This window comes from Sciurus carolinensis, chromosome 5 (assembly GCF_902686445.1).
Source record: "Sciurus carolinensis chromosome 5, mSciCar1.2, whole genome shotgun sequence".
Taxonomy (NCBI): domain Eukaryota; kingdom Metazoa; phylum Chordata; class Mammalia; order Rodentia; family Sciuridae; genus Sciurus; species Sciurus carolinensis.
Window position 1 is genome coordinate 96,304,795 of NC_062217.1, and position 23,586 is coordinate 96,328,380.

General features: G+C 36.9%; 2 protein-coding genes across 3 annotated transcripts in view; one reads left to right on the forward strand and one right to left on the reverse strand.

Annotated features, from left to right (window-relative positions):
- The window catches only part of Prkg1 (protein kinase cGMP-dependent 1), a 1,194,090-nt gene that overhangs the window by 652,564 nt on the left and 517,940 nt on the right, over nucleotides 1-23,586 (forward strand). The gene's annotated exons all lie outside the window — the stretch shown is intronic.
- Cstf2t (cleavage stimulation factor subunit 2 tau variant) lies at nucleotides 7,698-11,572 on the reverse strand. Its single transcript, XM_047552480.1, has one exon. The coding sequence runs from the start codon at nucleotides 11,321-11,323 to the stop codon at nucleotides 9,497-9,499; it is 1,827 nt and encodes a 608-aa protein (XP_047408436.1). The 5' UTR covers nucleotides 11,324-11,572; the 3' UTR covers nucleotides 7,698-9,496.

A 23,586-nucleotide genomic window follows, 5' to 3' on the forward strand; every position in this document is an offset into this window, starting at 1 on the left:
ATGGAATATTAACAATACAGCTACAACACAGATGAGTCATGAAAACATTAAGTGAAAGAAACCAATCACAAAAGATCATGTATTACATAACCTCACTTGTGGGAAATGTCCAGATTTTCTGTAGAGACCTAAAGCAGATCAGTGTTTGCCTAGAGATGAAGGTGGGAGAATGAGGGTGGGGAGTGAGCGCTAATGAATACAGGGTTTCTTCTTAAATGAATATGTTCTAAATTTAGGTTATGGTGATGGTTGCCCAACACTGTGAACATCATAAAAACCATTGCATTGTATGTTTTACATGGCTAAAAGTTGTGGTATGCAATTTGTATTCAATAAAAATGTTAAAAAGAGATCGCAGGATTGTTTGAAGATATTGACAAGAATTATACTAGGAAACTGCCTAGTTTTATAGATTCCTTATAAATAATCTGGTATTCCATATAAATATGTTTCCATTCTAAGTTTTGCTTTTTATTTTTCTCTACTTCCCTAGAGTCTAGGACATTGGACTCCCTGTGAGAATACTCTTCTACCTTCTTACTATCTCCTCCTTAAATACTGTAATGAGATGAGGAAGAGCTTGGGAGTTGGACAAACTTGGCTTCACTGGCACCTCTACTTCCTACAAGCTGTGTGACTCAGCAAGTCAGTTATCTGAGCAGAGTTATTCACACTTCTTCCAGATGTTAGTGAAATTAGAGATGATACAAGTCAAGCACCTGGTATTTGGCAAGTTCTCTATAGACATTGTTTCTATTATCATCCAATTGTCCAGAAAATGGCATAGTATTTAACACCTGGCATCCATGTTAGTACCAGGTCACTTGAAAGAGCATTAGTGTCAACTCCCTCCCTCAAAATTAAATATCTCTTCCCAGCCCAAATATTGTGGGTAATGTCTGAAGTTCTGCTATTGTAGTCTCTGTCAGCTCACAGTCTTTGGTTACTGTGTAAATGTGAATTCTATTGTAACAAAAACATTTTACACAATCATACTTCTGCCTATAACAATAATAAGTGGAGTTTTCTTTGCTTATTAAAACAAAACAGCTTTTGTGGCATGGTAACAAAATATATTGAGGGTCTGAAGATGAGCTAGAGAGATCACCTACTGCTTGGGGTTGCCAGCTATGACTATGCAGGTGGAATAGTTTTGTGAGTTTTGGAGAGACTTAGTGAAAAAAAAACTTAAGCCCTCTCTCCCTTTTATTTTTCTTTCTGTCTTTAAGAGTACTGACATGACCTGGTAATTTGTGAGTCTTCCACACAGGGATGGCCCTGACAGGAGATCTGTTTCATAATCCTGCTTGATCCAGGGACCATTAGCCACCATCCACTGCATCTGTCTCACCCTCCTTTTTTATAATCCCAGGTGAACAGAATAGTGCACAGGAGATGCAGAAATGCCTCTTCTCCACCCCACCCCCACAAGACACCCAGTTCTAATTCTTATGTAGGGTCAGCCAGGTGTAGGCCATTTTAAACCAGTTATTACTGGTCAAGAATTAACTTGTTTGCCATGTACTGACATTGGCACTAACTAGGGGAAAATTGCCAAAACATTTATCTGAAAAATGTAACAAAATCTCCACAATCAAAGCTTCTATAAGTCCTCACACTTACAACATTCTCTCTCTCTCTTTTTCTTCTACCTCCACATGCACGCACATGTGTGCGTGCACACACACACACACACACACACTTAGCAAGTGTGTGTTTCCTTCCAAGGCAAACAGAGTCCTCAGTTAGGACTAGAATACAAGTAGTCTAAACACACATGAACAGGGAAGGTTCGCAGATTCCCGGTTATTTTCACAGTCTTATAATAATGCTTTGATGTTACCACTTGAAAGGTCTTGAATTGAATTTAAATTGTTTGCTAGAAATGTTTTGAGTTCAATCACTTAAACTCAATGTAAACTTTTCTTTGAGGGGAAAAAAAAACCCTAATTTGCTTAATTTACAAATGTTGATTTGGTTAATTTGTACCCTTAATTCTGATTAGGTTCAAAGACAAACTTGAAAGGTACAAATAACAGCATAGAGTTTTGATAATTTCCCCAATAAGTCTACTGAAAATAAATTAACAGAACAAATACTAGACTGATCCTTTTAACTGTTTTTGTTTTATTGGTAATTTCTGTTTGATTCTTTAGAATATTTAGATGAAGTTTGAAAAATTTTTAGCAGTTGAATTTTGTCACAGGTTTATACTTACTGAATCAATAGAACAATTCTTCTATTGCCTTGATTAAGTTGTGTGAGAGTCTAATAGGAAATATTCCTGGGTCATAGAAAGAGAAAGTCGCAAAAGAAAGTGTAGTATCCTAAGGTGAAATCAGCATTCCTGGCCGGATAGTGTATCTTTCCAGGAAGATGATGAGACTTGTGGGATTGGATGAAAATTAAGACTTCACGAGGACCCAGCACAATGGCACATGCCTGTAATCCCAGCGGTTTGGGAGTCTGAGGCAGGAGGATCACAAATTCAAAGCCAATTTTAGCAACTTATTGAGGCCCTAAGTAACTCCGTGAGAACCTGTCTCTAAATAAAATACAGAAAGGTGCTGGGGTTGTGGATCAGTGGTTATGTGCCCCGGAGTTCAATCCCCAGTACCAAAAAAAAAAAAAAAAAAAAAAAAGACTTCGTGAGATATTGTTTATAAAAGGCATCATTCATCCCAGAGTCACAGCTTGTCTGAAACAATTTTTGATGTGCCATGTTTTGGGTAAAAATATATAATAAATGTATTTTTTCTGTGTGTTCAACACAGCATCCGCTCCACCCCTGGGAACTTAAAAGCTCATATACGTGGACTAAAGACACCCAGGTGTCTTCTTTCAAAACATTAATTTCAATTATTTTATATTTGTTTTCTTATTAGGTCCAGGGTTCATTTAATTATTTAGGAACAAATAGGATTCTTGTTTTTCTGCTTACCTATTGAGTATGTCTTTGTATTGATGGCTTGCTCCTGTATTTTACTCAGACGGGGTAGGGATTTTTTCCAATTCTTGATCTTTTGTACCACTGAGTAAATTAAACATCCCCTGTTTGTCTTAAGAGTAGTTTTTAAGGTATTTTTGTTTGTTTTCCATTTTATTTCTCTTAGGGTTAATTTTAAACAGTACTTTTTGAACTTTGATTTGCATGTGGTTCAATGGGTATTTTATTAAAATGCAAACTCTGATTCAGCAGAACTAAAATGGGACCCGAGTCTTCATTTCTATCAGACTCCCAGATAATGCCTATGCTGCTGGTCCAAGGACCACACTTTAATTAGTGAGAGAGTAAAGCATATTCCATTTGCTTTGAGCATTTAACGTCACGTGGATGGGGAAGCAGGAGGACCTGTATGGTGCCAGGCTGGTATCTTTCTTGGGTGAAACCCAGGGAGATGGAGTGCAGATGACTATGGCAATACCAAATGTCAGATGTAACTACTTCAATAACTTTTCTCCATTATTGAAAAATTCCTGAGAATACTGAAGTTTGGACATAATGTGTTCTTAACAATTGCCAGTTTCAAACTTCCTTTAAAGTGAAATTAAGATTTGAATACTTAGAAAGTATGTGGTTCTATAATTCTAGATTTTAAGAATTTTAAAAGTATATTTTAAAATTTTAAAAGTATCTTTTTAAATTATCTTAACACCCACTGTGTTTAATAATGGTCCATTTGTCGTCACTCACTTCTCTAAAATCCTACCAAAACATTCAATATAGTTTTTATAAAAAAAATAACCTTTTTTGCACTCATACTAATATATCTCTCTTTATATAAATGTACATATATATATATAACAAAAATTAGTACAATTGGCATAAACTGGTCTACAAAATTGAAGTGACAAATATATACATACCTTAAAACATTCAACATAGTTTTTACAGAAATAATCTTTTATTTTTATAACCATAGCTCATATCTCATAGCTACACATATTGTTTCTGTATCTATACCTATGTTTATGCCTATATGACTATATAGAAAATGTATTTGGCAAATTCAAGGAGCTGAAGCTATGCACACAATAGGTGTAACAATGAGTGAAGAGGCTTGTGATGCTGACAAAGTGAAGAAGGAAATTATTAAGTTTTATAGGTCATGAAAATATTTTATTCTATGAGCAATGTAAGCCATCTTGAGAGGTTTTACATAGGGAATAACATGAAGTTATTTGTTTTAAATCACTATGGTTGCTACATGGGAATTGCATAATAGATTTTTGGGGAGAGTCAAGTACTGGGGATTGAACCCAGGGATGCTTAACCATTAATCCACATCCCTAGCTCTTTTTGTTTTTCATTTTGAGACAGGGTCTCATTAAGTTGCTTAGGGCCTAAATTGCTGAGGCTGGCTATGAACTTTCAATCCTTTTGCCTCAGCCTCCTGAACTGCTGGGATTATATAATAGATAAATTTTAATGACTCTGTTCTGTCTACTAGACCTATGTTCATTTTAGAGCTATTAACATTTAATATTATACATGACATATATTTCTCATTTTATAAACACATTTTTAATTGAAAAAGAAGGCATTGCCATTTGGGGTCAATATTTACTAAAAATGCAAAAGATATTGGGTTAGATCTCAGGACATTCCTTTGCTTAGTCTCCTTCATGAAAATCTATAAATACAAAATACATCATTTGTCATTGGTGTTTTTATTTGCTCTGGGTTTTTGTTCATTTTCATGGTTGGCTTTGCAGAAACACACTTGATAAACCAGTTACTAAATAAGTCTTTGTTTTATATTTGTTGAGTTAGAGACCAATAATTTCTCTTTAATAGCTACATTTTTATACAAAGTAAAAGCAAATAATTATAAACTCAAAGTATTACAGAGATTGACAGGCAGTTATGACTCAAGCCAAGCATACCACCATAGGGAAAAATTTTGACCTATGACCAAATTGGAGAATATATGCAATCAAATTTAAAAGTTTTGAGAAAAGTGGGCAAACAAATATATCTACAATATTGATTGGCCCAAAGGCCACCAATTTGAGATTCCTTATCCCAAGACATTTAAAACTTTAGAGGACAGTAATTCTAGAAGTTTCAACAATATGTCTGTTGCTAAAAAGAGGAATTTTTTTTGATTAATGTAAAATAAATCATTTTGGATATAGGAATAGCTAATGATAGGGAATATACTCTAGTCGTTTACCTCCCTAGAACAAAGTTTATGTCTGGAAATGGTTTTAGTCCTAATTTATATTGCTAAAATGATTTAACTGTGGACAAGGATGATATTTGTGATATACAGTATGATTTTATGAATGCCAATGCACCAAAAACCCAATATAGGCTTTTCTGTTACATTATTAACTCAACTGTACCATTTTCTCATGTGGTGCACATTTTCAATGATACTAAAAGGAATGCTTAAAACAAGGGAAATTGGGAACTGAGTTATAGCAGATACATTTTTTCCAAGGAAGATTAATTTGAAGCCTTTACTTAAATGTCCAGAGAAAAACAAATAGATTCCTAAACTGGCTCAGGTTGCTTAATATTGACTCCAGGCAACAAGATAAGTAGTAGTACAATCACAAATTGAAAAGTACAGTGAAATAGTTAACAGATTTTGCAGAATTATAAAAGGATTATTTTCAATGTAACAAGACAGAATTCTGATTAAGACAGCTAATTAAATAAAGGAGATATAATAATTTGGGGAAAACTCATTTCCTATCTTAATACTTGAAAGAAAATCTGTTCTACTTCCATGAGACAAATATGTAATATAATAGATGTTTCTAAATGATCATTTTTCTGTGATGCACCTGAGATTCATTTTAAATTTCTGCAAATATTATATTGAATAATAGAAAATTCTTCATGTTTGAGACCATGATGAATTTTGTTCTAACTCCTTAATGATTACTTACCTATCTTTGGGACTTAATATCTACTTGTAACCATTTTCTTTACAGTTGATAAATACTCAGGTATCCTATATACAATATTTAATAAGCACCTATTTGTTACTTTTGAAATACTACCTCAAATGTCACTTTTGACATAGTATATGCCCTCTACTCATATGATATTGTGACAGACAATAGCAACAAGAAACCTGAGAGTTAATATATCATGAGAGAGATGATCTGTAATATGGACATTTGTGGTGGTGAATTTTGAAACCAAATGAGCAAATTTTGTTTCTAGATGTGAAAATAATATAAAAGCAAGTGAAAATATTGTTTAAGATTACAAAATTTATATATATCAGAATCATATAATATCCATATTGTATTTCAAGTTGACATTAGTTATATTAGGTATGAAGTTTTAATAAATAGTTCATTTCTTTAATCTGAATTAGTTCTTGGCTACAGAGCATTCTTGATAAGAGACTGATGAGAAAAAGCAAATGCCAACCAAGGAAGTCTGTCTAGAGAATAGCTGATGACATAAGGCAGTGAGAGGACTGTGAGATGTAACTGATAATTCAAGTTTCTCCATGTAGGTTGATGCACATAATTATCCTTAGACCTCATCAGACCTAAGAGAAAGGCCTGACACACCATAGAAAATTAGGTTCTGTACATGTAATGACCCATCACAGCATGGTAAAGCAAAAGGTCTTGCAAGCTGATTAGAAGGGTTTTTATTTTTTTCAATGACTTTCTACCAAATCTGAAAACTATCTTTGAAAAGTTACATACAATCTCACTTACATTACCTTTGCCTGAGGTTGATATTGGCTTGTATTTCAACTCCAAATATTAGAAATCCTAGAAAATCAGCAGAATGCCAAAGTACATTTTTAAAAAATTTATCATGATAGAAGAGGGGAAAGACTGGTGGGAAGGCACTGATTAATCATTTTATAATCCCAAGAAATATGTTCCCAAGAGGAATAAGCACGAAAGAGGCCTTGGCCAGTCATCTTCAATAATGAATTTATGATTTAATTTGTAGTCTATATGTTATGAAAAATGCCGGATGCCAGGAGTTGTAACTGATTGTGTAGTAAAACAGAAGGTTCTGATTGTAGCATACGTGTTCCCTGAATTATTCTTTCCTGTCAAATCAAATAGGCCCCTCTACTTCCTATATCAATACTGGAACATTGAGATAGTGAATTTGAAATGAGGAGAAGCTATCTTATTAGCTTTTCAAAGAGTAAAAATGTTTGCTTTTATCATACTTCTAATTGATAATTTAATGCAAATAGTTCTTAGAGCTAATTTCTTTTGGGGAAATTTAAGTGCTCTTAATGAGAATATTTACTCCCTAAGACACTTTATTTGCCCTTTATTCCCATCTGTGATTATTTAATAATGAAGACAGGAATGAGTAAGGTAGTTCATATGCTGAGTTGGTGGTCTAATGGAAGTGGGAATAGGGGCTAGAAGTAAACACAGTGCATTGCAATATAATAAATGCTGTCAGTAATGAAGATATCTGTAAGCTGCCCCAGAACAAAAAGTTCTCTGTGGGAAACATGAACAAAAGCCTAATATCTGACTATTGACAAGATATTGCTTCTGATACAAACCATAGAGTACCACATGCTTTATAGTTATTTCAGCTGTTGAACTATATGGATGATAATGGATATAAAGAATTTTCATCAAGTTTTTGTACTTTCATTAGTTTTGCCTTTTCATTAACAAAAGTAATCAGGCCCCACCTATGTCTTAAGAACAACAAACTTCTGAATAATGTATTCAAATTAAACATGAAATACTAAAATCAGTCTTAATTGTACAATATTTTTATTTAGTTTTCATTAAACAATGCAGAGATTTTACTAGAACAAAGACTATAACCTTTAATAGTTTTCACAACTAGAGCCCTTCAGTGAAAGCTTTAGGATAAAGCAACCACAATTTCAAAGTAACCAAGCCAACTCTAAATGAATATTAATTAGAACTTTCACACATACACAGGTGAGTTATCTTCTAATACAGGAGAAACAGAAAGCACAAGAAACTTAACAGTATAAACCACCACAACAAAAAGCAAAGCAAACAGCATAGGAATGAAATTTTTGTAAAATGAGAATGAATTACCCATTCAAAATGTAAAAGCCTGGCAAAGGGAAAATAACTTCATTTCTAAGTTCAATATCATCCTTGTATTAAAAGATATTTTTTTTCCTTCTGTAACTAGATATTGGCTTTCCTTCTCCAGAGGAAAATCACCTGGTTATCTGGGACATTCTTCTGTTAATTGCTATTTAGACTGTGATAAAATGTTTATGTGTCCACATCCTCAAGGCTTAAAAATAAATTAGGTGGTACCTCTAAAGGAAACATGTTAAGTTCCACCTTCCTATTGATTTTAAGTAACTTATGGGTAAGTATATTAGGATTAAATAACTTGTCAAAAGTAAAGTGAGCAATAAGTCAACTGAGCAAATATTCAGTCTATATCATCTCTACCCATCTTCACCTCAATTATCTGATACAATGGCAATAGAAAAAGCAGATTATGAAACAAGAAAAAAAGGCATGCTAAATGTTGAGACTAAGATTTTTAACTCTTGATTCTCACTGACCAAATGGATACCATCTATACATGGAAGCTAGTTACCAGGAAACTGGGAGCTTTACTGAAAGAAACCTTTCACTATTTATGAAAAGCCCAATGCTGTGTGTACTCACTCAGATCAAATGGTCCTTTGACACTGATTTTTGGGAAAGGATGTGAGAATTACTCAGATTCAGATTCAGGGCTTAAAGACTCTTGAGAAATAGGAAGGTACTGAGAAATTACTGAGTCTCATCAAAGGAGACTTAAGTAACCTGGTTTATCACAGAACTACCCCTGTAAAATCATCACAGCCAGGGTCAGGGCAGAATACTGCTCGTCTCTGAAGAGAAGTATAAATGAAGCAACATTAACCAGGTGGATTCCTTGATTTTTCAGGTAACATAGCTTTTTAAAAAAAACTCTAAAACCACATATTTAAACTCATCCTGTTAGCTCTAACATTTCAAAATAATTCCAAAACTAAAACAATGTTTAATCTAATACAAAGCTGTATTTCCTCCAAAATAGGATTTTGTATTTTGAATGGTTTACCAAAAAATATATCTTATAATTTTGAGGTAAATTTGTTATACAACCAAAAATCTTAAAACCATCTTAGTACATTAGCATTTAACAGGGTGCCTTTTAGTCTTTATGTGCAGTTTTCACATGTTTTACTCAATATTTTAAAAATGTACTTAACATATTGTAGAGACTATAATATTGCTGCATATTCATTGTAATCTTATTTGGTATACTATAATCATTTTCAGAGTTATTTTGTATATTTACAGTGACTTAAAGTGAACAGACCCATTCCCTCCACCCCCTCCCTTCAATTAAAAATGAAAACACAAAGACAACAAGAAATGTGATTAGGTTCTAGGAGGGAAACCCTTATTATTAAATTGTAGGGATGCAGAAGTCAGCTTTTGCACCCATTTTCTATGCTACAGAATAAACTCTATGAAACTACAGCCAAGTATTTTTAAAAACCTTTCAAGATGCTCCAGTGGATTTCTGGATTTGCTCCTTTAAAATCAGGATACTCTGCCTTTGCTCAGGTGGCAGCATGGCAATCTGATCTGCGGTCAGCTGAAGAACCTGCATGATCAAAGCTGCTTTTTCTTGATCCTGTGGAGTTACCTGACTCTGTCCAGGACTAAAACTGCTTGGCTGGCCTCCACCTTGCTTGCTTGCCCCCTGCATACCTGCTCCTTGTATGCCCACACCTTGTATGCCTGTTCCCTGCATTCCTCCTCCTTGTATTCCTGCTCCCTGAATACCTGCTCCTTGTATACCTGCTCCCTGCATACCACCTCCAGGATTTCCCACTCCTGAAATGCTTGGGACCTGTCTAGGTCCCTGAGGACCACTTGCCCCTATATTAATGGGACCAGGACCCTGGATTCCACCAGTCATGGGGCCTCTTGAACTAGGGCCAGGGCCTCTCATCTCTAATCCTCTTGCATCCATGCCTCTTGCTTCCATCCCCCTGGCTTCCATTGCACAGCTTTCCACTGCTCTTCTCTCCATTACTCTTGTCTCTAAGACTTCTGTTTCCATGGCTCGAGCCTCCATCCCTCGAGAATCTCTACCTCCTCTACCATCCATAGGTAGACCCCTTTGATCTATCATGGGTCCTCTAGGCTCTCCAATTAGCAATCTGGGATCTGATAATGGCCCTCCTCTCATATCATGGGAGGAAGGGCCACGGGTGTCATGACCAGAGGCATGGTGCATCGGGGGACCCTGATGGGGTGGACCCAGATAACCTCTGGGTTCTACTTCCCCAGTAACTGAAAGCAGAGTCCCTCCACGTGGGTCATTTGGAGCATCTCCTAACAGTCCTCGAGGAGGTAAGCCACCAGCAGTCATGGGTCCACGAGGCATAGGAGCTCTAGGATCTGACATCTGTACTTGTCCCCGTTCCAAAGGCACTGGGCCAACTCCTGGTATTCCAACTTGTGCCTGCATTGCTCCTCCAGGAGTTAAGGAACCAGGACCAGGTCCAGGAACTCCTGCTGGTATTGGCCCTGGAGCTGGAATTCCACTCTGGATAGGAGTCTGCATCAGAGGAGGAATGTCCTTAACAGGTCTTCTAGCCAAATGTTGAGGCTGAGGAGCTGGAGGATTCTGTTGGTTCAGTAGAACATTAGGTCCTGGGCACAGACCAGGGCCAGGACCAGGGCCAGGGCCAGACACAGGCTGAGATTTGCCTGGGATCAGTGGTGTGACATGTATCTTTCGATGCAGAATTTTCAGAGCAATTTCAGGATCCATGATTCGCATCACTACTTGCGCCTGCAGCAGCGCATAAGCCAGTTGTGGATTCTGAAGTAACATGTTTCGAGCTTCTTGGTGACTATTCTGGACACAGAGCTTCATCTGCTTCATCAGCTCAAACATCTGCTCCGGGGGGAGACTGGCAACTGCTCTGGTAATTGATTCAGGAGCATCTTCTGGATCGATGGGGTCCCCATAGGGTGAGTCAATGATGGGTGCTGCAGGCCCCAGACTCTTTAACTCCTCCTTATTCTTTTCACTGGCAGCATTGTCCACCCGAAGCGCTCTCCCACTGAACTCACGCCCATTGAGATTCCGCATGGCACTAAGCGCGGTCTCCTGGTCTTGGTACTCGCAGAAGCCATAACCTTTGGGTTTTCCCGTCTCTCTATCATACACTAGACGGAAACTGACAACAGAACCAACCTCCGAGAAAATGTCCTTTAACTGCTCCTCAGTTGCCTCATACGGTATGTTCCCCACGAACACGGAACGCAGCGATCGATCCATTGCGGGGTCTCTCACCGCCAAACTAGACATGATTCCGGTTGTGCACAGAGCCGATAGCGGATTCTTCTAAGAGTCGTCCTCTTGTGACCCACACTTCCGTTGAGCGAAGGAAGCCGCTCTCAAAATCCGGGCAGAAACCTTAGAGAGCTACTTGCAAAGTTCCGCTTCTTCGCAGAACCTACGTCTTAATGTCCCACTAACTTGGCTTAAGCTGTCCGTTCCGATCATGTGTGATTCTGTCAGCCCGTTGTTACTGAGACGCATAATTCCTTTTCCAGGTATTATTCTGCAGACTTTCCGCGACGCCCCGCCCCCACCATGACAGGCTCCGTTTGAGTTGACCACAGTAAAAATGGCCGCGTAGACTTCCCCATGGTAACCGGGAGAGTCCGCCTCCCGTGACGTAAAGGGCGGTTTTTGTTTGCGTTCCACCCGCGGGAAACCGCCAACCGAAAACTGATTTAAAGCGGCGTGGTGTTTGATCTGATACAAGTATTTTCACATCGTCATTTATCTTTAGCTCAATATATTTAAATTATTTAAAATTACATTTCAGACTGTGAAGTAGAAGTATATTCATTTAAGAAGCAGGATTGAGATTTGCCCTTTAAAATACAAAAGTAATAGCTTTTTTTTTTAGGAAAATATTTTTGGAAGTTAACTGTCCAGAAATACAAACAGGCTTGTACCAGCTTCATCTTCGCAACCCGCCCCCACCCTCAGTTGCTTAGTATAAATGTTACTAGATGGCCGTTCCTTCTAGGCTTTTCTTTCTGCACACAGGCTGCGGTTGTAGTGTTCATACTATTAGGCTGTTTTCCCCTCAATATGATTCGCTTTTAATATTAATCAGTGGATAATAATAGCATTCTGTGGTTGCAGAGCATGGATTAATTGAATTTATTTAGCAATTCTTGTGGGCATTTAATTTAGTTCTGAATTTTATTATAAACTCAGATGCTATGAATCCACCCTACTATGAAAGGGAAAACTACTTACTTAGATTTTGCTACTGAATTCTGAGAAGCTTAAACTCATTGAGTGTAGCCCCCACACCCATTTGAGCATAGATCTGAAACTTAGAGCTAGGTAAATTACCCAGGGCTAAGTAGTAAGTTGAAGGCAAAGCAATTCTTTTCCAGGTCCTCCTGATATAGTCTGAGAAATGTGCTACCCTAGCCACATGTAGTGAGTATATCAAATGTGGCTATTGTGATTGTGATATTGAATTTTAATATTTTTATTTCAAACAAAAACTGATATTCAGGTAGCCTATTGGAAAATTTTAGCATTTGGAATAACTTGGGTATTCAATCTACTAAGCAATGATAAATGTTAGTAATTTTAAATAAAAAGTTTTTCCAGTTAAGATTTATCATTTTAATTGGGGTGTGCTCTACATACAAGATTTGGAAGACTAAGCACAAAAATTGTGAAAATATCCTAACGATTATATAATGTTGACATTTTGAAATGTTTTTATTTATTTGATGAAATAGAATTATTTTGACCTGTTTATCACTTGTTTTATTTTACTTCTTTAATGTGGCTAGTAAAAACTTTAAAACTACCTATATGGATTGCATTATATATTCTATGTATTGCAGTGCTTCAGAGTCTATGCTTCAATTCCTGAACTAGCATATCATTGAAATCTAAACATGCCTTTTGAGGAGATCATGGAACTTCAAGTTTCAACAAATGATTGTTTATCATGAATATTCCAGTCCAATGAGCTGATTTAGCTATAAATAAGACAAAGCTTTTGTTTGCCCTGAAGTATTTTAATACTTCTTTTAAAGAGACTAGGATATTGCTATTCAACCAACACACATGACAGCTTACATCTTTAAATGATATGATTATTTATATCACCAAATAAAAGTTCCCTACTAGGTCCTAGAAACAGAATAGCTACCTACTAGTAATATTACTGTTTTTTCTGCTCCTGATTCTTGTACTGGAATAAGAATAGAGGTAGTTCAGGTTAGTGTCATTTCAGAAAGCTAAAAAATCCACTTGTCTTCTTTCTATACCATTCTTTTACAAAGAGAAATCATGTTGTGTGTGTGTGTGTGTGTGTGTGTGTGTATACATTTTGACTATGTACATCTTAGACAATAGTTGTGCAATTTTGTCCATAATAATCATAAGGATGATAATAGGTGATTATAATAAATAGTAAAAATTTATGGGAATTTACACAGCTTATTGGACTGTTTCTTTACCGCTATGAATGATAGTATCTAAATAAGCAGCCCTCACTCTTTAGCATGCATTAGACCTACCTGGAGCAAGGGCTTGCTAAGTCAGATTTTTATTTTGTAGCTCTGGACAATTTGCCCGTCTAACTAGTTGGTCAAAGCTGATGCTACTCACCTGGGAATATTTTAAAAATCACGGGTTCTTGGGCTGGGGATGTGGCTTAGTGATAGAGCGCTTGTCTAGCATGCATAAGAGCCAGGGTTAAATCCCTAGTGCTGTCAAAAAAAATTATTGGTTCTTGAGATTAGAAATCATTTTCCTTCATTTGCATCTGGCCAAACTAAATTATGTACATTCTGTTAAAAACGTGTGGCACACACCTGTAATCCCAGCGGCTTGGGAGGCTGAGACAGGTGAATTGAGAGTTCAAAGCTAGACTCAGCAATGGCGAGGCGCTAACTCAGTGAGACCCTGTCTCTAAATAAAATACAAAATAGGGCTAGGGATGTGGCTCAGTGGTCAAGTGCCCCTGAGTTCAATCCCCAGTACCAAAAATAAAATAAAATAAAATAAAAAGTATGAGATATAGCCTGTAATCCCAGAATCCCAGTGGCTCTGAAGTCCAATGCAGAAAGATCTTAGGTTCAAAGACAGTCTTAGCAATTTAGAGAGGCTCTAACCAAATTAGTGAGACTCTGTCTCAAAATAAAAATTAAAAACAGGACTGGGGATGTGGCTCAGTGGTTAGGTGCCCTTGGGTTCAATTTCTGGAACAAAAAAAAGTGTGAGAGAGGTGTTTTTTGTTTGTTTGTTTGTTTTAAAGTCTATCAGTTTTTCATGCTGATGAAATACAACTAGTACTTGCTGGTCTCATACTGAAGATTTTCTGAGCTCAGAGGTTGGATGAACACAGAGTAGCTGAGGAACTCTGGGGACAAACAAAGGGAAAGCTATGATTATAGTGTGATACTTGTCACATATTCTTTTTCCATGTCCTTTCTATTCCTCCATTCCAAATTATAAAAAAATGGTTTGATATGGTCCCCTTCATGCAGCACCAGTATAACTCAGGACACATAAACTAATATTTATTAGCTGAGCAGCCCAGGATAACCAAGATGCTCTACATGCATCTTTTTCTAGCACTAGTGCATATTTTTCATACATCTAATTTAGAAGAGTGCGCATTTTATAAAGCTTTTTTTTATTTCCATAAGGTTTAAACTTCAGATATGGGATGGAATACACTCTGAAGAAAAATGTACATGGTATATTTTATATTCAGGTGTCCAGTCAATAAATCAACATATCAAGTTTTATAAGACTGATTTTTAAACAAGCACACAAGGCATGTATGACAAAATGGAGCTGTCCTTCAAACTAATCACCTTTGGAAACTATAAACTTTTACTCTGAAATTGCTTTGGACATTCATTTTTAAGTCACACTTGAAAATCATTGACTTAACTTGAAAAATACCTTCTTTTCAACAAAGAACAGGCTTATACAACTAAGTCACCCAAATTGCTCCCAGATTTGGCAAAAATATGTTACTCAGATATTTCTAAATACAAAATTTATATCAAAATACACTCTGTGGACCCTCAATACATATATAGTATAAAAATATTAATAAAAATTTTTACCATAGATTAAATAGATAAATTCTAGACACATATTAAAGATACTTTGAATAATTACAGGTATTCCTTTTTTTCTGGTGTTGGGAAATGAACCCAGGGCCTCACACATGCTATGCATGTGCTCTACCTCTGAGTTATGTCTGTAACCCCAAAGTCTTTCTTGAAATAAGTGTAAGGGTCCCTAAGGAATAACTTCCAACCACAGTTTTTCCTAATCTTCCTCCCCCTTCCTCTAAGTTGAAAGTAATTTTATTTTCCTTTGGGTGTAAACTTTGTCTTTAATTTAGCTTTCTAATGATAATTTTTTTTACCTTTAAGTAGAGTAGTATTATAACCTCCCTTCTGTAAAATCACTCAGGAAATATCTGTGTCCCTTTTTATCAATTAACAAAAATTATATATATATAAAAATCTCATTCCATAAATATTCATTCCAAGCACTGGCAAATAAGCAGTGTAAAAGACAATCTACTAGAACTAAAATTTCTTGAACTGTGGTGCCTGGATCAGTACCATCAGCATCACCTGAAAACCCCTTATAAATGCAAAATCTGGGGCCCTACTTCAAACCTCTTGCATCAGAAGCACAGGTTATTTGCTTTAACAAGTCATCCAGGTAATTATAATGCAGGTAAAAGATAATGCTGGAGAACCACTGTACTGTAGGAAGACAATTGTTAGCAGATAGGCATGCTTTGTTTTCACTACTGTATCCTCAGCAACTAGGAAGAAGTCTGCCAGAGGTGGATGCTCACTATAAATGTTCAATGAATTATAGGTGACTTTAAAGACTGCTAATTCACAAACCCTTTATTTTACTCAGGAGGAATCCTGCTGCATTAATTAACAAGATCCAAGTCATAGAAAAGATCTGCTAGGATACCTGTCATTTTGTTCCTAGGTCAGTGATAATTCTTCCAAATTACTACATGATAAAATGGGTATTTAATGAAGTATGAAGAAATTGAAGAAGATGTAAAGTCTGTATCATTTAGGTAGATGGAAATGGAACTTAAGGATGGGTTATAATCTGATATAGATAAACAGAGGATGAAGAGAATAAACCAGACCTAGAAATAGCCTGAAATTGAAATGTAATATTTTTAATGCCCTCAGAGGAAATCAATAAAGAATTGGTAAGTAGTGTGCTAAAAGTGTGGCTTCTGGGACATATCATAGAAACATTTTGATGAACAGATTCATGAACTTGATGTGAGTTAAAAGGCTTTCTTTTTTCCCCCCTGAAATATGAACATAGAATAATAATTGCAGAAGTTTAAAAATACCAGTCTAATCCAATCTGTTTTTGTATTATCTGTTGAAGCCGGGCTCTCCTCCCCAAAAGGAGGGCATTGCCTCTCTCTCATTGCCCCTCTCTCTCTCTCTCTCTCTCTCTCTCTCTCTCTCTCTCTCTCTCTCTCTCTCTGACACAGTAGTTCTGAGAATCAAACCTTCCATTTCTGCATACTTCATTAAATATTCATAGTATCAAGTAGTACCTGGAAGAATCACTGACCTAAGAACAGGCTAGGGAAGCACTCTGACACTGAGCTACAACCTCAAGCCCCTGGGCTCTCCTTTATAACCATTCATCTAAATAACGGTAAATATACTTCCAACATTTAACATTCTCTGTTATGTGACTTCATTGTCATTACCTGTCCCCATGCCTCCACATATTCTTCTCTGGATAAATTGTACCTTGATTTGCACCATGCATCATCTGTGCTTTTCTATATCCTGGCTTTTACTCATACTATTCCCTTGTTGGGGATGCCTCTTTTCCCACTTTATATTCTTCTGCCATCATGTCTAAATCCTTTTCCTTCAATATTCAGCTTTTTAAAATAAGAGTATTGATTTGGTGACCCATGACCTACTACTCAATGAGTTGCCCAAGGATGCACATCTAGGAAATGGCACAGCTACAGCCCGAAACCAGATCTCTGAAATTTAAACTTCCTATTTCACAATTAGTTCAATAATTACAGTTTACTGAGGCCTGGACACAGTCTCCCCTGGTCTTCTTCCTGATTTTCTGAGTATAACTAATTATAATTTTGACATGGCAATCAGTGCTGTGGCAAAAGATGGACTACAAGGTGTATAAATCAAATGAGAAAATGTTTCACTTTTCTATTTGAAGGCATATGGTGAAAGGTCATAAATCCTTTTCTATAAGCCCAAAATTATCAAACCCCAAATTAAGTTGGTCTGTGACATGTTCTCCCAAATTTAATGTATTTAATATGAAACAACCTTCAGAAGAATAAATAGTAATTTTTATCTATTTATATCTATGATGAATTACTTTTATTGGCAAGACAAAGACAAATATTATATCATTTTGGGGTCCGTGAGAATATGGCTACTCTAGACCTAGTATTGGATTGAGTCAAATGTTCTCCCTGAAAAGGATTGTGTATTCTAATTCTCCCCACCTCACCCCATGTGTGTGTTTGTGTATGAGTGTGTGTGCACATGGGGCAGGGGTTTGCTAGGGATGAATTCAGGGCCTCATGCTCAGGCTGGCCTGAAATCTGGAATCCTCCTGCCTCAGCCTCCTGAGTAACAGGTATTACAGGTGGCAACCATACCTGTTTTTTTTTTTTTTTTTTTTTTTTTAATAGTTGGGTATAACAAGGGCTGGGGAAGGAAAGAGGCTGGGTGAGGATTAGATGCATACTTACTGGCTTATCTTGCCATGGGATCTAGATCTTCAGGTTTGCCTAGCTGAGCACTGCTTTCAGGCAGTAGCGTGAAGGAGGTTAGAGCGCAGATTTTAGTGTCACAGAGACTTGGGTTGTCAAGAAATTGTGTGACCTTGAACAAATCAACCTCTTTGTTCTTCTGTTTCAGCATCTTTTAAAATAGAATATTATTACCTGTATTGAAGTTAATGGAATACATGATGTGTTTTTTAAATTATTACTGTTATCACATGGTAGTTATTAATCCACATTTGTTATATAGAACTAATAGTAGGTGAAGCAACATTTTCAGTGGAAAGAGACACAAGTTTTAAGCCTATGTTATTTTGGGGTCTACAGCTTCATTTTTATCACTGAAGGGTTGGGTTTGATTAAGGAATAGTCTGTTATCATATTACATTATTTTAATCAGGAAGAGACAACCTTAAAATGGGTAACCCGACCATTTTAACTTGTGGTAGATGTGCAGTTGCACATGGGTAATTTTCAGTTTTGATTCCGCAGCATACTTGAGTGAGAATTTTACTGATATCTTGGTTCTCATTAGGTCCTTGTACTAAACCATAACATGATCTTTTCAAGTGTTTAGTCAGCTTCCACTTAATCCTTTTTAAGACAGGGCCTGCCTGAACTTTGTGGAGCACACAGGCTTATCCAGGGCTGCACTGGCCTGGCACACAGGATTCCTGTTTGGGCTCAGAGCTGTGTTCAGGATGTCACTAGGACTAATACTTTTGAATGTGTTCTGGGAGATGACCACTTATTTAATCAGGGAAAGGCATAACTAATTGGACAGGAAGCAGTGCTCCCTTGTTCTTGCTTCAGGCTGTCAATTGAACAAGCAGAGAGGAGGGAAGTCACCTTAGAAACTATGGGAAGTAAAAGTTCTAAAATTGGTCTTGAGTAAAGATACTTCATCTAAGGTGGACAATTCCTAAATATTTTTTCCCCTTTCACCAGAACAATCCAATATCTACCTTTAGAGAAATGTCTGAACCACCATTTGTTTCAGAAATTAGGGCAGTGTCCCTCTTCTGAGCAAGGTTGGCCTGAGAATGAGCCCACAATAATGCCAAGTTATGGGAAAGAGGCCTTTTTAAAACACTTGCCTCGGGGCTCAGAACATTAGGAACAGTGGTAGCAAAAAATGGTGTGACAATGTATTTCGCATTATTTATCACAGTTAAGTGGTCCTTGATAAAACATTTTTTCAGGAGTACCAGTTTAAGTTTGCTAACTCCAGATTCCCCAGAGTTAGATAACAGATAAAAATATAAAATCCAATATGTATAGTTATGTGATAGCTAGTACTTTTGGGTACACGTGCAGAGACCAATTGTGTTTACAGTGAGAAAGGGGTTGGGCTATCTTAATGAAATTTTATTACCTCGCAAAACCCATAGACCATGTATTAGTCTGCTTGTGCTGCTGTAATGAAATACCACAGACTAGGTGGTTTAAACAACAGAAATTTATTTTTTGGTTGTTGTGGAAGCTGGAAGTCTAATATAAAATGCTGAAAGGGTTGATTTCTGTTGAAACCTCTCTCCTCAGCTGCCCTGTCATTGTGTCCTCATGTGTTCTTTCTTCTGTGTGGATATGCCCCTGTTGTTTCTTCCTATAAGGACAGCCATCATATTAGATGTTTATCTATGACTCATTTAGGTATGGAATAAAGGGATGGGACCACGGTGATGGTGGGACTATTTAACAACTCAGTAAAGGGGTCCAGCAATCAGCTGGAGCAGGAAGAATTCTATAGTCAGTGTTATGTGTTACTCTCCTTTACCTGCTGTGTCTTGGAAATGTACAGAACAGGGGACTCCTGGGGTCAGAGCAGCATCTCTTAGCAGATAGAGTTTTACTTATATTGCTCACTTGTGCAGCTGTACTGATAATAACATTCCTCTACGTTGTTCCATCTCTGCAAAATACAATATTAATTCCCCAATTGAATCATTTTCATAGAACTTTTAAAATAAAGACTTATAGATAGAAAAAGAGCCTGATAGAAATTAGTCAAAAAATGTTTAGCCACTAATTCATGATCTTCAGAAAGTTCACACTATAAATAATGTATGATTTTCTTAAAGGCGAATATACATTTTAAAATATCAAACTCTTTCCTCTTTCCTTCACATAAAAATGTTGATAATTCTATTTGTGACAGTATAATGATGCAATAATAAATAACAACAGTGCTTCCTTCCATTTTTTATTATCTCGATCACAGTCAGCTGACATTTATATTGAAATAGTTGTATATACTTTCTCACAGAGCAGTACAATCAGAGAATATCCTCTTCCAGGCCTCCAGGTGTTGGCAGATTCCCTCCTGGTTCTGGGCAACAAAACAAGTGCCTGCAGGGGGGGAAACAGAAAAGTGCAAATGACCTATTCCTCTGGAGTTCAGTCTTTTGTTAACCCTGAAAATGGAATTGTGTGTGTTGTTCAAGGGCCCCTGAGGGGTCTAGAAAAGAGAAGTTGATGCCTGCAGGGAGAATAAAGAAAGTGCAAAAGTTTCCCTTCTCGTTTGTGGTCTGGAGTTTGCTGCCAAGTTACCAAGACTGGGTAATTGTTGCAGGCATTCAGTATCACCAGCAGGACTTCCACTGAGAGGCCAGGTTCCAAGAAATCCTCCTGAGAGCAGGTGTCTGCAGATGGGGAGGCGGAGATGTGGGAAGGCAGGAAAATATATGCCTCCTCATCAGAAAGGAAACTTCTCTGACATTTCAGATGAGTGAGGGCCTGTTAATACTTTTGGATACTATTTTATTAATTACTCTACTAAAATTTATTTAGCATGTGTGTAAATACTAATTGAGTATGTTTCATGTGGAAAGTGGGTACTGATTTCCACTATAGAGGAGTTTAAATGTGAGCTGAAATGTGTCTTCTGCTTTCAGTAGAACTTTCATTAGAAACTTTCATTAGCTTTTTTCTTGAACTCTCACTGAGGATTTATGATGTTCTGATTCAAGGCAGAAGAACAGCTGTGCCTGCAAGGAGTTTCTCTTCTGTCAAACAAGATAGAGAATACAGGATATAAGCAGACAGTTTCCAAATGTGTTTTTGAAGTGTTTGATTTCCTGAGAGTATATAGAAAACAAAAACATAAGTGCTTTTTATCTATTGACCCTCTTGCTGAGGTTGAAGTTGAAAAGGATTTTATTTTCTTTATTACTGAGTAAAGGACTGTGACTTCTCTTTACCATGCCAAATTCTACGTATTTACATATCCTGAGGACAGGGGTCATGATTGATCACTGCTTGCATTCCTCTAGAAGACAGTTTGCAGCTCCTGATACACTCCTCTGTAGAAAAGCAGGAGCTGTAAGCTCGTGAGTACCTGATGTGGGCAGTGCATCAGTGGAAGACCATTGATTCAATGAGCATCTTATGTTTTTTCTGACTAGACTTCTTAAACTCTTTTTTTTTTGTCATTAAAGCATGTTTTCTTGAGAACAATATTTAAAATATATGGCATGAGTAAAAAATAGAGTCAAGGCTACTTACTTACTATTACAAATAAATTCAAATATCATTTGTACTTTAAGCAAATGTTACCAAAATGAGCTCTTCTGATGATGCCTTGATATATTGTACTGTTAAGTGTGTGTGTGTGTGTGTGTGTGTGTGTGGTGTGTGTGTGTGTGTGTGATGTATGTGTGTGTGAGAGAGAGAGAGAGAGAGAGAGATGGAGCAAGAGAGAATATACATGAAAGGATTGCAGTTCCCATTTTTGTGTAACTAATCTGAAGACTGTACTTCTAAACCCACCTTTCTTTCTTTCTCCTTTTTTTTTTTTTTTTTTTTTTTTTTGGTACTGGGGATTGAACTCAGGGGCACTTAACCACTGAGCCGTGTTCCAAGCCCTCTTTTGCCCTCTTTTGTATTTTATTTAGAGACAGGGTCTCACTGAGTTGCTTACGACCTCACTAAGTTACTGAGGCTGACTTTGAACTCATGATCCTCCTGCCTCAACCTCCCAAGCTGCTGGGATTACAGGCGTGCCCCACCATGCCTGACCCCACCTTTCTTATTCACATACTTTCTCCTAAATGTGTCTTTTTCTCTCTGGCTTCTGTAGTTGCAGTGCATCATGTGTATCACTATCTACCCTCCTCCTTTCACTCAAAGTGTAAGTACACATGCTGCTCATTGGCTAGGTAGAAGAGGGTTCTCTGTTCATAGAAAGAATAGCACCATAGGAAACTGCATGAAGTCGCCTGTGCTTTAGGCTTTCCTCCTGGTGGTCCCACAATAGTTCTGACTGCTCACCTCAAAGCTGCAGAGTTTTCTATTTTCTTTTTAAAAAGCACCAGCAGTTTTTCCTGTTTGTAGAAATTAGTCACTGTAGATAGTTAAAGGAGAATGTAAATGAGATGGATTTTTGGAGAAGTTAAATTGGCAGAAGAGTTTTTGAGTTGTGGGTGAAGATAGGAGTAAACATTTTAATGGAATTGATCCAGATGGCCAAAGACTGCAGTAAACCATGGGGTTAATGAATTTACATTTTCTCCTTTTCTGTTTAAATAGTTTCTGTGTATACATTATCTAGAAGAAAAATATCTTTTCTTAACTCATCCAAACTTGTGGTTGAGATCCCCATAAACAAAAGGCAGATTAACAAGAGAAAAGCATACAAATACATTCAATGTAAGTTTTATGTGGTATGGGAAACATCATAAGGAATGGAGACCCAAGGAAACAGGTGAAACCTGAATGTTTTTATCTTAGGTTTGAGGAAGAGTGGAGAGAGGTGGGGAATGCCGCAAGAGAAGAAAAGGGTTATGGTCCAACAGTAATAAACTGGGAAAATGTAGGCAAGTCTATTTGTTCAGATTCTTCCTGGTGTGTCTGTGGTTTGGGCTCCTTTCCTCTAGGTATAGGGAGAGTTCCTCTCACATGAGGACCTTGTAACCTGCTTCAGGAGAATGTTGGGAAATGATTCCTAGGTTTTATGATTTCCTTCAAGGGAGAAATTTTGGGGGAATGTTACAGAAATCTTTCTGCTTTGTCTATATTCTCCAACACCAATGTACCATATTTTGGGGCGATGTGTCCTGAATTCTATCAATATCTATGCATTAAAATTATTATAAAGTTTTAATACTTATTCATAATATTACTTGGAAAATTAAGATTTTTGATACAGTATATGATAGTGTCATACACAACTACAATTTTTAAACGTAGACTCCAAAATACTATTTAATATTCTTCCTTACAGCCTGAAAGAGAGCCTTGGGGACCCAAATGATTGTCATTAGAATTACAATGCCATGATGTGCTAAGTACTTTGCACATAATTGCTTACCAACCTCACAATAAGATTTTTCTTTGACTGAATGGGGAAACTAAGGCATGGACTAAGGCATGAAACTAACTCATTTGTCCACAAGTAAGGAATGAGAGTGACTAATATTGTTGCTAACAGTTCCACTGAAATCAATAGATAATTCCTGAAAGTTCTAACTTAGACTTCTGCATTCAGAATAACTACACCCCCTGAAAGAAAAATTCTGTTAAATTTTACCAACAGCAGCCAAATTTTCTAACATTTCCTGCTTGTCAGCTGCCTGTCAGCTCTGTTAAGAAATGCAGCATAAAACTGACAGAAAGAAACTCCAGAATCTATAACCACATGACAGAATATTGAAAAATCCTCCCAAAGGGTTATTTTGTCATTTATTGTAGAGCACTAAAACCAGCTGCCAGTTGCACAGGTGAT